Raw genomic sequence first — 15,422 nt, 5'->3', positions numbered from 1 at the left:
CTCGTTAAGGGGCTAGGAACAGACACCCCATCCCTACCATATACAAGTGTGGGTGCTCAACATGGTGAACTTGGCACAGACGCGCCCTCACAGCTCTAAATATGCTTTAACAGACTGGCAAATGAAGACAGTGCCACGTGATGAGACTTGTCCTGAGCAACTATACTGGTGGCTCTGGTAGGCAAGGCTGCATCCATTGACAAGAGGGTTGGAGTCTAATAAGCGTGCAGGCACCAGTGCCTTCTCAGGGAGAAGCTGGTCTGAAGCATAGGGCTACTTCCTTCCCTAAAGCTGTGGTTACAACCATTCCCCACTTCTAGCCAGGCAGAGGTAATCAGCTCCCGCTACCTTAGAAGAGCACCCATTTACAGTCACGAGGGGACTTTATTTGTAATGCAAATGGGGCAGCATAGAAACAGCCATCCAATCACTGGACAGCAACTCTGAAAGGAAAAAACATTCTTCCAGGGAATCATCCCAACAAGGGTAGTGGGGTGTTGCAGTGAGAGGGCGCAGCTCCTCAACAACACACTTTCATACAACTTGCCCAACACTCCGACTCAGCCGCGGTTATTTGCAGCTGAACATTCCCAGAGTGACGCACTACTTTCTGAGAAACCAAAGTTAGCATTAATAAGTGAGAAAACGTCTGCAAGCTGCTGCCGACATCTTTCATCTGAGCTCATCCCACCACAATGTCTTTATTATTTGGCAAAAAAGGTGTTTCCCCGAACAAGTCCCTTTGTTTCATACCAAGGCTGCTTCTGTTTAGCTTTACCAAGCAAAGGAAAATTACAAGTTCACATCATTTTGGTTGTATTATTAATGCTGCCTAATGGCCTGAGCTCTTTTTAATAGCAGTTATGCCACAACAATATCTATTCTTCTGTAGCACCACCACCAAACACTCGCTGGAGAGGCTTGATAAAAATACATGTTCGACTTTCAGGACTAGAGCAATGAGAACATCTTTAAACTGCAGATTGAGAACATCTTTAAACTGCAGATTCAAAATAAACTCAAAGGCCACAAGAGAAATCCAAAAAGCAATGCAGACACTGTGCAGCAGGGGCAGCATTGTAGCAAATCTCTAAGGCAGGAAAAGCACAGGATACAAACGCATACGCATGTGTTCCTCGCTGACGTGGTACCTGCAACCAGTCTCCACAGTCACCCAACATAGCACCATCCTCCCCGATCACCGAGATGAGAGGCAGCCCATGGGATAAGGCCATCTCATGGTCCGCGAGGCTGTGGCCCGGGGTAACCTTTACTGCACCTAGAGGGATGGAGCACAGGAGAGGTTACTGAGAACGTACCAACTCAAGACATGCACAGAAATACACCTGTGATCATACAACCCCTTATAGGACTGTGCTCGTAGACACCCCTCCTCGCCACTAACCCCGATGGAGGCAGTGTCGACCGCCCTCACACTCTTGCATATACGAAGGCTTCCCTAAGAAATAATAACTCAAACACTGAAAGCTTTCAGTAAATCCACGCAGGACCATCGAGTGTGCAGCACCAGCCCTCAAATTCACATGTAACACAGCCTGTGAGACAGTTCTGAGAGCTTACACACTCAGGCAATGTTACGTTCTCAAGCCCTCAGTACATGGTGGTACCTTGCCACTTATACGCCTTAGCCTGGACCTTAAACCCAGGCCTCCCAACAGGCACCCGAGTAGCAGACTACCGAAGCTGTGCAATGGAGCACTTGCATACTTATTGAATGAACAGATGGGTTCTTTATTCCATGGCCTACATCTGGCAAGTGGCAGCAAGAGGACTATTTTAGGATACTGACCTGTGCCCACGTCAGGGTCTACCATCTGGTCGGTGATGATAGGCAGAAGGCGATGGTTGAAGGGGTGCCGGAGCTGCTTACCATGGAACTCCTGAAAGAGAAAAGAAACATTCAACCCTGGTATGCACACTTCTAGGGATGAGAAGGAAGCTTACCCTCCTTTCCCACCAAAACCTTGAATATTATCAAGAGGTAGGAAAGAAGCTTACCCTGCCATCGGTCATGAGATCACATATAGAGGGTTGCGGGTATGCTACTCTGCCTGGCCACCATCCCTTGAATCACGAGGTGTATGCCACCCTCCTTGGTCATCATTCCTTGAATCGCACATAGTGGGTGAGGACGGTTCCACCCTCCCTGGTATCATTCCCTGAATCATGAGGGGTATGCTACCCTCCTTTGTCATCATTCCTTGAATCGCACATAGTGGGTGAGGACGGTTCCATCCTCCCTGGTATCATTCCTCGATTATGACCTATGGGTGTCGGGGAAGCCACCCTTTCTGCCCATCATTCCTTGAATTACACAAATTCCTTGGACCACCTGTAGGGGTGAGATCTCCTCATGTGTTGTCCAATCTATAGACTAAGAGGGAGGTCTCTTTTAATGGTGGGTGGAGGGAGCGTCTTGCTCCTGTAGTGACTTGTTCTTAAGGTTTTCTCTTGGGGGTTGGGGGGGGGGTAAAGTGGCACCAGTAATCGTATTCCCATTTGGTGGTATCCCGCCAGATTTCCCAGCACGATACCACCAAACTTATAATGAGGCCCAAATTATCTGTGTTTATAACACACAATCTGTTGCTTTCTTGTTCAAGGGTTACTGAATCTATACCCTTACCAGATACCGGGGGTCCTCTGGGTGAACGGCAACGGCAGTGTCTCCCAGCATGGTCTCGGGCCGGGTGGTGGCCACACAAATCTCTTGGTCTGAGCAGCGAGAATGAGAAAGAGGAGAGGCCACATTACAGCTGAGACACGTGAGGCGGTCAGTAAGACAACCCTGCAACTCCTTTCAGAACAAAAGCAGCGCACCACACCAGGCACACAACCCGCTGGGCCTCATTACGACCAAGGCGTTGGACCATGGTGCTAATAGCACCATGGTCCATGCCGGTAATTTACCGACTCCGCCATGGCGGAATGGGGAATTACCACCCCATTCCGAGGTTGGTGGGGCGGTAATTCCCCATGCCGCCATGGCCCTTCCCCATTCCCATTTTTGCCGCATAGGGCTCAATGGGAATGGGGAAGGGGCTAATTACGGCACCGTAAATTACGGTGCCGTAATTAGCTCCTAGGTCCCTTTGCGGGTTGTTTTTTTAACGCCTGCTAAAAGCAGGCGTTAAAGTGCAAACCGCAAAGGGACCTCGTAATCAAGCGTTAAGGGTTTAACGGCGCCGACACCTTTTACGGTGCCGTTAACCCCTTTATGCCTGGGTCATAATGAGGACCACTGACTCCCACCAGAGGAGGAGGGTGGGGGGGGGGGTGCATGTATCATTACATTTCAAGGCAAGTGAGCACAGAATTACCAATGTGTTGTTCTATTGTAATTTCCAATGGTAGAAAAGCCTATTAGATGGAAAGAGAGAAGGGGGGAAAGAGAGGAGGTCACACCAGAATACAGGAAAGAGACCCCACAACTATCACTGCAGCTGAACAATCATACAAGACCTTTAGGTAACATATGTAAACATGTTAAGAGTTGCATAGCGTGTTATATTTGTAATGTCATACAAATCTTCTCTACAATGTCGATCATATATCCTTTTCTTAAATTCCCTGTCACCATTAAACACCCTTAAAATAAAATTTCATTAACTTTCAGTAACTGTTTTGCTCAGGAAAGGGAAAAGACATGCAGAAGGAATGCCTCATACCTTGAATACTGCCAAACAATCAGCACTTTTTCAAAGACAATGAATGTATTTCTCCCTTATCCAAAATAAATCATGCAAAAACATGCGTGAACAATGATAAAAAAGAAAGTCTCCTGCCTCACTGGAGGGACATCCAATGGGGTGGCCATGGGGGCAGGGGCCTCCTCGGCCTAGTGGATGATAAGCCAGGGGGTGGCATGAAGAGGACCCCCTGGCCACCCCATCTTAGTCCCCACCCCAGCTCAGAAGGCAATCACATGAAGCAATTTAGGGTCACTGTCTCTGTAAGTGAGACAGATCCCACACTTGGGAAGCTCGAACAGAATGGAATCAGGGATGCAAGGTTTCCCATGTCCTCAAACGTATGCACTTTAGACATTCACAAACCATAGAACGTTTTAGAGACCGAGTTTACGGTAGCAGAGCTCTGAGACCAAAGTGCAACATACTGCAAAGGAATTGGACTCCTTCAATATCAGCTTCAGAAACCCACTAAGACATCAGGGACAGACACACCATTGGTTCTTCTGGCGAATGATCCACTAGCATAATGCACTCTTTGGAGCGCTGCGCATGTCCAAAGACGTCTGGAAATGATGTGGGTGACGTCCCCCTGCCAACACTTAACCGCCATCAATGTTCCTTCTTCTAGTACTGGAATCGATGCAGAAGTTCCCGAGTCCAACTAGGGCCGGCCATCTCTACACTTAGTCCAACTGGAGCAAGCTATCAGAAGGCCATCCCTAGGAAGCGGTCATGCAACACATTTTAAAATATCCAGTACCGTACATTACAGAGGTAAGGGAGTAGGGGCGGGTGGGAGGGGTTTCAAGAAGGAAATTCTCTCTGACCAGGGAACCGCGTTTATGTCCCAACCCCTGACTGATTTAAATAAATGGTAAGGAGGGTGTAGGAGTACGAGTCGGACACAAGGTTGGCATGTTGATTGGCAAAGACCTTTATTAACAACAAAAATAGGGGGGGATTTGGAGGAAATCCTAAATAACCCAACCTTCTAAGAGGTGTTTCCCTGCCTCAACAAAACTAGCTAAAAAAACTGTCTGTGTCAGAATGTCCAAAGTAAAGTTTTCCGTCCTGTGTCCAAATCCTAACCTGACCCTCACAAGCTAAACTCAACAGAAGGTGAAAAGGGAAATGTCTCTTGGCTGTGCTACAGCAGCCCGACTGTTTAGTTCAAAACCAAGAGATCCAAAAGGGTGTAGAAAAGTAAACAAAAAGTTCCACAATATTCAAGGGGTTGATGGCCTTTCCCCAGAGTCCATCCAATTCATCAAACATTCTCTCTGTATTTTCAATGGGCCAAATAGATCCTGATCATTGCTTGTAAAACCTGACTCCCGGGTCCTGCGATAAGGAAAGATGTCTGGACACCTTTTTAAAGCCGTCTTGTGGGTGCCAGACCTTTTGTGAGGAGACCCGGGTTCCAGTACTATGACGAAGAAGAATTGCCTGGTTCTCTCTGCCAAGCTGTGTGAAGGGTCCCTGACCCTTTCTCAGTATCCCCTCCTTGGTCCACTCTCCTGCTATGTAGGAAACTCAACGGCCTGCCAAGGTCTCCGGGGGGCACTTGTGCATGTAATCTCCATATTTTTCTTTATTACTGTTGGTGTTGCACTTCCGCAGTATGGGCCTCAGACCCCCTTCACTTGGTCACTCTCACAGTTCTCTTGATCGGATTTATTTTCTAACCACAGCCTTGGTTTACTCCCCAGCCAATGTCTGAGTGTCACTTGAATGTGCAACGTTCATACTTTTTCTTATTACTGCTCTGGATATGCTTTCCCAATATGGGTCCCAGACCCCTTTCACTTGGTTACTCTGCCCCAGGGAAGATTACTTCTGTGCTTTGCTTTGGGACACATGCCCTTCTGGCTCTCCCCAACCTTGGGATTAGCCACCCTAGTACCTGTAGGGTCCTGGTCGTCACCCTCCGGTTGTTCGCAAGTCTCAGAGGTGGCTTCACTGGTTCACGAGAGCCTACCTTGGTTTTCCACACATCTCCTCTACAGTTCAGAGTTGGTGTCTTTGCACTCCAGCGGTCGAAGTCACAGGCAGGAAATTTCCCTCTCCTCCGGTCTGACTTCTGCGTTCCGGGCTTTCCGTGAGTCTGTCTCACTCTCAGACACAGTCTGCTTCTCCGCTCTGCTTGCCTGCATGTACTTTACCACTCTCGCAGCCCATGCCGTGGTGAAAACAAAGACCCCATTGTTCACTTCCCGCTTTGCCTTTGAATGACATCTGACCAACAGAATCACTCGAAAGGCTAGAGCGTGTGTGCTCATTCTTGTCAGTGATCTTCATTACTCGCAGCCTCTTTCTCGTCCCAGTGGTTCTTACTTGGGACGGGTCACAAAAACACAAAGGGACATAAGGAAATGCAGAATTGGATGGGTTTTTAGAGAAGGTGGGAGGGTCAAAAGGAATACTGCGTTCTCCCGAGATGGTCACTACTCTCAATGGGATCCTCCATCCGCACAAGACCCTCCCAATGAGTACCACCACCCAGGGGGACTGTTTGGTAGCAGCCTCACCTCCCGGGCCTCATGGAAAGGAGCTCCCTCATCTAAAGCAGTGACGGCACCTCGGGATTCGGCACAGGTTGCCACATAGATATCCTCTGGCACCCATCTATTTCCCAAATATATATGGCTTACTAGAGCAGCTGAACCAAATCCTGAAGACGACATTCTCCAGAAACTGGAGGTTGCAAAACATTTGGGAAGAACGTCTGCCCTGGGCCCTCTTCATTGCACAGAAAACACCCCAAGTTTCCACTCAAACTGGTCTATGGGAGAGAACCGTGATGTTATTTTTTTATGTAAACTTTTATTAATATTTAAACTGCAAAACGAAACAGTAGATGACAGTGTAGCATATAGAGGAGCAGAACGCATACATTGCTGTAATCATTTCCAATGTCTCCCTCCACCTCTCCCTCCCCCAAAGGTGCAATTCCCACACACATATCGTAATCAAATCTGAGCATTTCTATTACATGCTTAAATTGTCAATGAAACCACATAGTGCATTCAAGTCCTCGTCTGCTCTTGCAATGTTCTTTCATATATACTATGATTTGAGAGGTAGAACCTAGTGCAAATAAAAGTATAAGTCACGGTAGGGTGCCTCGCTGAAGCCAGGGCGGACAGAGCCGCAAGGTGTACTTTGAGTGAGTTAAAGACTAAACCGGAGTCAAGTAGGTAGGGGAGATAGTGGACTATATTGGTACGTGAACAGACGGTTGGATTGAGAGACCATGTTCGGACCACAACATGAAGCATTTCCCAAATAGCAGTGCCTTGTGTTAGGCTTGCGTGCCTCCTTGAGTATTTCCATGCACCTTTGGTCTAGGTTAAGGTGACCAAATTCTAGCACCTCAGGAGCAAAGCTGCTAAATTCAGCTTCTGAGGGCCTGGGTGCACCATTGTTCCTTGATTCTGGGTCAACTGGTTGTCCGTGCAGAGTAGCTTCATGGGAGGACACAGGGACATCATTTGTAGGTGTGAGAACCAGGTCTGGTGGGCTCACATTGGAGCCATTAGGCTCAGTGTTACTTGTTCACAGTGTAGCTTGTGGACTATTTTGTTGAGAAGAAGTGTCGGAGGGAAGGGGGGAGCGTATGCACATTTCCCTGCCCAGTTCATCAGAAGTGCGTTTGTTCCCCCTTAGTTCCTTTCTGGGGAAACCTGGACGCATAACTTGCCATTGGGTGTTTACAAGGTTTGAAAAAAGGTCCAACTCTGGTAACCCCAAGTTTGAGAAGACGTTGTTTAACAGGTCTGCATTTAGTTGCCATTCATGCTCTGAGGGTAGCATTGTACTCCTGCTTAGTACGTCTGCCAGAGAATTGTTGTGCCAATAGGAATATGCTGTGATGTGGTGGCCACCGCCAGTTGTTCTGGGCTAGTTTGGACAGCCCTGGAGAATGTGTACCGCTCTGTTTGTTCAAATAAAACATGTCTGTGGTACTGTCCGTAGGGACTAGGACTGTTTTGTGCGCTAGCTGAGTCTTGAAGACTTAAAGTGCCTTGAGAATGGCTAGTAGTTCCAGAAGGTTAATGCGCTTCCTGGTTAGCACCTGTGTCCACAGGCTGCGAGCAGTGTGATGCAGAAGTGAGTGCCCCACCCAGTCATGGATGAGTCTGTCGTGAGTGGCATTTATCACTGGTGTGAGGAAAGGCTGTCCCCTTTAGCAGATTGTCTCTGTTCCACCACTGTAGCGATTGAACCAGAAGTTTGCAAAACCACAACTAGATCGTCCCACAACCCGCTTGCTTGCAACCATTGTTTCGCTAGCCACTCTTGCTTTGGACGCATGCGCAGCCTGGCGTGAGGCACTAGGTAGATACAGGAAGCCATCATTCCCAGCAGGCATATCGCATTTTGTACCGTCACCCGACGACCGGCTACGTACTGAGGTTTTTCTAACAGCATGTTTTGGACCCTCTCTTCGTAGGGGTAGACCACACCGACATCAATTTTGATTAGTGCCGACAGAAATTGCTTTACTTGGCTGGGCACTACACTGGACTTCTTTTCGTTTATGGAGAAGCCCAAATGAAACAGCAGATAGATTGTTTGCTGCGTGTTTTGAAAGCACTTCTGGGGGGGAATCCCTGGTAATTAACCAGTCATCTACGTAAGGGTAAACTGGAATGGACTGCCTTCGCAAGTGGGTGGCCACCACTGCTAGGACCTGTGTGAATACCCTGGGGGCTGATGCAATCCCAAATGGTAGCACCTTGAATTGGTAGTGCTCGCTTCCCAATTTGAATCGGAGTTATTTGCGCACTGGCAACATTGAAATATGAAAGTATGCATCTCTCATGTTCAATGTAGCCATGTAGCCCTCTATTTTCAATAGTGGGATTACTTCCTGCAGGGTTGTCATCCTGCATTTATGGGGTTTGACATATGTGCTTGCAGGGCACAGGTCCAGACCCTGGGTGCATTATTAGATCTTTCTTTGCAACAAAGAAGTACACTGAATAAATACCTTGATTTTGTTCCATGAAGGGCACCAACTCGATAGCTCCTTTCTGCAGAAGGATTTGGATCTCCTCCTTGAGGATGTGAAGATGTTCGGAGGACATTCGTCCTAATCGCGGTGGATGGTGGTGAGGTGTTTCGAGGAACTCCACTGAATATCCTTTGACCACTGTGTTGAGGACCCAACGGTCTGACGTTATTCCCTCCCATTGCTGGGCGAAGAGTGTTATGTGACCCTCGATTGGGAACACATGGGAGGGAACGTGGATCGGTCCCTCATTTGCAGGTAGGGGCTTCTTCGCCCATAGAGGCTGCAGCTCTGCCTCATCCAGACTCACAGCAAAATACACACTGCAAGAACTGGTAGGACGTCTGAACATGCCAACTGTAAAAGGAGGCACCAGACATGCTTGCTCCAGGTTGGCCTTGTTTTCCTGAGCCTTGCACCTGAAAGTTTCACTGTGTGTTGAACACTCCCCTCTGAGTGAAGGGCTTGTTGGAAATCTTACCAAGGGTCCTGATAGTTTCATGCTCCTTTGCTGTCTCCAGCTGCTCATCGACAGATTTGCTAAAGAGGAGACCATCCTCGATGGGCATGTTAATCAAGGCTGCCTGTGTCTCTGGCTTAAATCCGGAGTCTCTAAGCCAGGAATTTTTAGCAGCTGTAGAGAGTTTGGTCTGAAATAGGAGAAGAGTGACCACCCTCAACTATGGAGGGGTCAACAGGGTCGACAAAGATGAGGTCTGGGTCATCCTGGTCCAGGACGTAGCTGTCCTCACACTCCTGGCTGGGGTCACTTTGAAAATCCACCCACATGTCCTGGTGAGCTTGTGTGAACTGCATGTCCCCATAAAGAGATCCTTTAGAAGTCTCCCCAGGTGGCATGGCTGGGGCAGTGAGAGAGGGTGCTGCCGACACTGGGGGAGGTATAGGAGGCTGCTCAGCAGGCCTTGAGGGAGTGGGCCACTTTCTCATGAAGTCCACAAAGTATGACATTTTACCCATGGTGTCCTCAAACTGAGAATAGATCCAGTGGGTAGTAGACAGGATGGATCATGGTGGCTCCGGAGTGACCTTTGGGATTACAGGAAGTGCTTCTACTGGATAATCAGCGACTGGGGTGTCCTCGGGGCTCGCCGTAGGGCACTTTTTGTTGCGGGCAGAAGACAGATGCGAGTAATTCCTCCTTATAGTGTCTAGAGGGCTGAGGGGCCCGTTTAGTCTGAGCAGAAGGCTTCTTGGGGTGTTTTTTCTGGGTGAAAATTAGACTTGTGCTTCTTCAGCGGCTGTTTCGGCATCACCGCCACAGCCGTTGAGCAGTATTTAAGCGTGCCCTTCATCGGAGTGTCTGCATGATCACCTTGTGGTAAGGGCATAGGGGGAACCACAGCGGGCGCGGTCAGCATTATGTCAATGGGCCTTGAGGCATCCAACGACGGCGTGCAGCCCTCCTTTCGGCAGACCCATCGAGGGACGGCTGGGGGAAGCATGTGTTTATGGGAGGAAGTGTGTGCATGTACGCCAGCATCGCAGAGGCCTTCCTCATAGCAGTGCGCTGTGACTGCTTGTTGAGGCTGAGGACAGGCGTGCAGTAACTAGACTGTTCCACAATAGTGTCCTCAATCTCTCAATCAGAGTCTCGGCTGCCTTGGCCTTCATGGTCTGACCCAAAAATCCCAGCAGCTGTTTCCGAATTTGAGGTGGTCATGTGGAAGGCAGTGGTTGCAAACTCTGTCGACCCACAGGAATGTTCTGTTACACTTGGGACAGAAGTTAAAAGGGGTGCACTCTATAGTGGAAGGCGGACACAGAGGTAGCAGGACAAAGGCAGTAGGGGCAGGAAATGGGGATATGCATTCTTAAGCAAGAAGGATCATTCCCCCCCACTCTCCCTACTGGGTATGCCGAAGCCCAGTGTAGGCGGAAGCCCGTTGTCGGAACAGAACATCTGTTTTGGAAGCCGGGATCAGCCGTTGAGATGTTCCGGAGAAACAGCCAGCGAATTAGTGCATCGAAAACAAAAAGAAAAATTTGGATGAGTTTAACTCTGAAAGTAGCTCAAGCTATGGACCCTGCAAAATATCAACTTTATACGATGGTGGAAAGAAATAATCGGAGGTACCTCGACGCGTGAAGAATCATGAGTATAGGGTACATCACACTAGGGATAGTGTTACAGTCACGCCCTGTCTACATCCCTTTCGAACTTTGAAAACTCCATATGCAATGATGCGCATCTTCCACTAGATGTCAGCCTATGCAAAGAATGCGATTCAAAGTAGATCCACAAGCCTCAGAAATATATATATATATAGTAATGTATCATATATAGATATATATACATATATCTATATATATGATACATTACTCACCGTAATCGTATTTCCTGATGCTTGTATCTGCTTAGATTCACATGCTGTGCATAGGCCGACATCTAGTGGAAGCTGCTGAGTATTACAGTTGTTTTTGAAATTCGAAAAGGAATATCGACAGGGTGTGCCAGTAATACCATCCCTAGTGAGACGTCCACTGTACCCATGGCCCTTCACGCGTCCAGGACCCTCAGATTGTTTTGTTTCTGACATGAGGTAGCACGAGGTGTAGCGCGAGTACAGGTGTATCCAAGCAGATATGTATTAGACAATAAAGCATCCATGCACCTTCTCCCCAAGGGGATGAAGGGTGGGCGCATGTGAATCTAAGCAGATACAAGCATCAGAAATACAATTACTGAGGCTTGTGGAATCTGCTTAGATCACATGCTGTGCATAGATTAGCGAGCAGTGCTAGGAGAAGGTGGTGGGTTGTGAGAAGGTTAATTGGCAAACAGATGTGTTAGAACCGCTTGTCCCACCTGTGTATCTGTCTTGGAATGGGTGTCAATGCAGCAGTGCTGAGTGAAAGTGTGTATTGAGCTCCATGTAGCTGTTTTGCAAATGCTGTCTAAGGGGACACTTGCAATAAAAGCCAGAGTAGCTCCGCTGCTCCTTGTGGAGAGAGCTCTTGGCGTGAAAGGCAGTGTTTTTATTTTTACAGAGAATAGCACAGTTGTATGCATCTGGAGATGGCATTTTTGGAAATACAGTCTCCTTCTCGGCCTCAGCTATGGAGGCAAATAGTTGGCCTGTTTTTCATAGCGGTCTGGTCTTGTTTACATAGTGAAGGACTGCCCTCCTTACATCTAGTGTGTGGAGTTTTACCTCAGCTGTGCTTCTTGGGTTCTGGAAGAAAGGCGGTAGCTCAATGGACTGGTTCACATGAAATTTCGAGATGAACGTAGCAGAGAACCTAGGATGTATACGTAAAACCAGTTTGTCCTTGTGTATGACAAAGAAAGGATCTTGCACTGATGATTCTTGCAATTCACTAACTCTTATTATGCAAGTAATAGCCACTAAGAAGGTAGTCTTGTAAGTCAGGTGTTTAAGACTTGACTTGTGCATCGGCTCGAATGGGGTCCCCATGAGTTTTGCGCGTAATATTGAGATCCCATCCTGGCGGTGGGTTTGATATTGGAGGGTGGAGTCTCTTAACTCCCTCTATGAATTTTTTGATGACCAGCACCTTCCACCATGAAACCTTATTGTGGGACGTGGTGTAAGCTGATAAGGCCGCCAGGTGGACCTTTATAGAGTTGAACACTAATCCCTAGTCTAGCAAGTGGAGCATATAGTTTAGAATGTGGGATGGGGTATATTCTATGGGGTTTATTTGTTTAGACTGCTCCAAATTACAAATCTCCTCCACTTGTCAAAATAACAGTGTCTAGTGTTTTCACTTTCATGCCTCCTTAAGGATATCCATACACCTCTGTGGCAGGTTAAGATGTCCGAACTCTATGAATTCAGGAGCCACGCTGCCTGTTCATCGAGTGAGGTTGAGGGTGCACTGTTGGTCCCCCATGCAGAGTGAGTAGATCGGTCTGGCACGGGAGTTTGATGGGATCGCACATCCCCACTTTGCGCAGGTCTGGATACCAGGGCTGCCTTGCGAGCAACCAGGATGAGCGTCACTTGTTCCTTGTGAATCTTGTTCACCACTTTGCTCATAAGAGGAGTCGGGGGGGAAAAACATAAGCAGATCTCCCTGACCAGGTTATCCATAGGGCGTTCCCCTTGGAGCCTGGTTGGGGGAACCTGGACGCGAAGTCTGGGCATTGCTTGTTTTCGCTTGTAGCAAACAAGTCTAGCTTGGGAAACCCCACTGAGAGAAGAGGTGTTCTACGACCTTTGTTTCTAGTTGCCACTCGTGTTCCTCTGGTAGGGAAGCTCTGCTGAGAGTCGGATAGAGTTGAGTTCCCATCGAACGTGTTGTGAGGATAGGAATATTTTCCGTTTGAGTGCCCATTTCAAAATCTGTTGTGCTAGTTTGGACAGATTTGGAGAACGTGTGCCCCCCTGTTTGTTGATGTAAAACATTGCCGTAGTGCTGTCGGTGAGGACTTGCACCGACTTGTTTGCTAGGTGTATCCCGAATTGTGCTGTGTGATGAAGGTGATGAGCCCCCCACCCGGCGAGTGATGCGTCTTTCGTAACTATCGCCTGCACTTCTGGATCGTGGAAGGGTTTCCCCTCCAACAGATTTTCCCTTGTCCACCAGCAAAGGTTTTGTACCAGTGTTAGCGAAATGACCACTAGATCGTCCTACTAACCGCTTGCCTGGGACCACTGTTTCGCCAACCATTCCTGCATGGGGCGCATGTGCAGGCGTGCGTGCAGTACCAGGTAAATGCAAGATGACATCATGCCTAGCAAACGCATAGCTTTACGTACGCATATCTGGCGGCCGGCCAGATAATGAGGAATTTGCAGTAACATATTTTGGAGTCATTCCTCTGATGGGAAGACTAACCCCTCTTTTGAGTCTATTACAGCTCCTAGGAATTGTTTGGTTGTGCTTGGCACTAGGCTTGATTGTTTCTCGTTTATTGAGAAGCCCAATTGAAAGAGAAGGTTTATAGTTCTTTGAATGTTTTGCCTGCAAATTTGGGGAGTCTTCCCTGTAATCAGCCAGTAGTCCAGGTAAGGGTACACTGGGATTGCCTTCCTGCGCAGGTGCGCTGCCACCACCGCCAGTACCTTTGTGAATACCCTTGGTGCGGATGCTATTCCGAAGGGTAGCACTTTGAATTCGTGGTGCTGTTTCGCTATCTTGAACCGCAAGAATCTTCTGTGCGCTGGGAACATTGAAATATGAAAATAGGCATCTTTCATATCCAGTGTTGCCATGTAATCCCCCCCTTCCTAGTAGAGGGATTACCTCTTGTAGCGTAGTCATGCAGAACTTTTGTGGTTTGACATAGGTGTTTGCAGGGCGTAGGTCTAATACTGGGCGCATTGTTAGATCTTTTTTTGGCACAAGGAAGTAAGTTGAATAAATACCCTTGTTTACCTGGTTCGCCGGGACAAGTTCGATGGCGTCCTTTTGGAGCAGCATTGTGATTTCCTCGAGAAGGATGCGTTCTTCCTTTGAGTGAGTCTTTTGACGCAGGGGATGGTTCCAGGGTCGCTGGATTAGTTCCACACAATAACCGCCCACCACGGTGGATAGCACCCATCTGTCTGAGGGGATTCCCTCCCATGCTAGGGTGAAGTTTGAAATACGCCCTCCTACTGGAGCGGCATGGGAGGGCACCTGAACCGGGTAGTCACTGTTTTGGAGGTGTGGCTCCACCTCTAGAAGTGGAGGACCTCCCCCGGCCGAGAGATCTGCGCTGTCCCCTTTGGTAACCCTGTGAGGCCTGGCCTTGATTGTTACCCCAAGGCGATCCCTGATTTTTTTTAGCCTGAACCCCTCTGTGAATTTTGTCTGCGAAAGAAACAAAAATTACTATTATTACCCCTTTGCCCTGTGGGTTTATTGGTAAGCTGGCCCAAGGATTTTAAGGTGTCGTATTCCTCCTTAGCAGATTTTAGGGCGTCTTCAACGGCCTTTCCGAAGAGGCTCAATAGGCATATTTAGAACTGTAGCTTGAGTCTCTTGCTTGAAGCCGGACTGGCGTAGCCACACATGACGCTTAATAATGGTTCCCTCTGCAATAATTCTGCCTGCATGGTCAGCAGTGTCTAAATTACTTTTCAGAATGCAGCTAGAAACTGCTCTGCCTTCTGCCGCTACCAGGGCCAATTGTGTCTTACGGGGTTCAGGAGCTGAAGACAGTAATGCAGACACCTCATCCCATTTATTGCAGTTATAACTCGCTAGAAGTGTGGTATTGTTAGCGATTCTCACCTGAAAGGCAGCCAAAGAGGCTACTTTCCACCCCATAGTGTATAGTTTCTTACTTTCTTTGTCCGATTGTGCCTCTGAAGAGGCTAATGGTGTCCCTGCTCTCTTTCTTGTTGTTGTAACTACAAGAGAGTCTGGTTTGAGCTGTCCCCTGATAGAGAGGATCAGTGGGAGCAGGGTGGAAGAGCTTCTCGATGTGTGGGTTAACTGCCTGCGGCTGGCTGGGTGTCTCCACAGAAGACTGGATCCTCTTCTGGATAGATTGCTGGAAAGGAATGAACTGCGTAACTGCTTTCTAATCCCCTAAAATGTACTCAAAGTCCTTGGGCCTCATTACACGGACGGCGGTAACCATGGCGCTATTAGCGCCATGGTTGCCGCCGGTATTTTACCGAGTCCGCCATGGTGAATGGTGGAATTACCGCCCTATTCCAAGGTGTGTGGGGGCGGTAATTCCCCATTCGCCATGGCACTTCCCCATTCCCATTTTCGCC

At 48.3% G+C, this 15,422-nt stretch overlaps 1 protein-coding gene across 1 annotated transcript in view; it reads right to left on the bottom strand.

Annotated features, from left to right (window-relative positions):
- Positions 1 to 15,422, bottom strand: part of VARS2 (valyl-tRNA synthetase 2, mitochondrial) — a 266,584-nt gene that overhangs the window by 112,615 nt on the left and 138,547 nt on the right. Inside the window, exons 11-13 of the mRNA XM_069635309.1 lie at positions 2,648 to 2,736; positions 1,811 to 1,901; positions 1,152 to 1,279 (exon numbers count right to left, since the gene is read on the bottom strand). Coding sequence (XP_069491410.1) covers positions 1,152 to 1,279; positions 1,811 to 1,901; positions 2,648 to 2,736 — 308 coding nt within the window. The remainder of the gene's footprint in view (positions 1 to 1,151; positions 1,280 to 1,810; positions 1,902 to 2,647; positions 2,737 to 15,422) is intronic.

This window comes from Ambystoma mexicanum, chromosome 13 (assembly GCF_040938575.1).
Source record: "Ambystoma mexicanum isolate Mex_15411 chromosome 13, UKY_AmexF1_1, whole genome shotgun sequence".
Classification (NCBI taxonomy): domain Eukaryota; kingdom Metazoa; phylum Chordata; class Amphibia; order Caudata; family Ambystomatidae; genus Ambystoma; species Ambystoma mexicanum.
The sequence above is the reverse complement of the archived record's forward strand: the minus strand, read 5'-3'. Positions and strand labels throughout refer to the sequence as shown.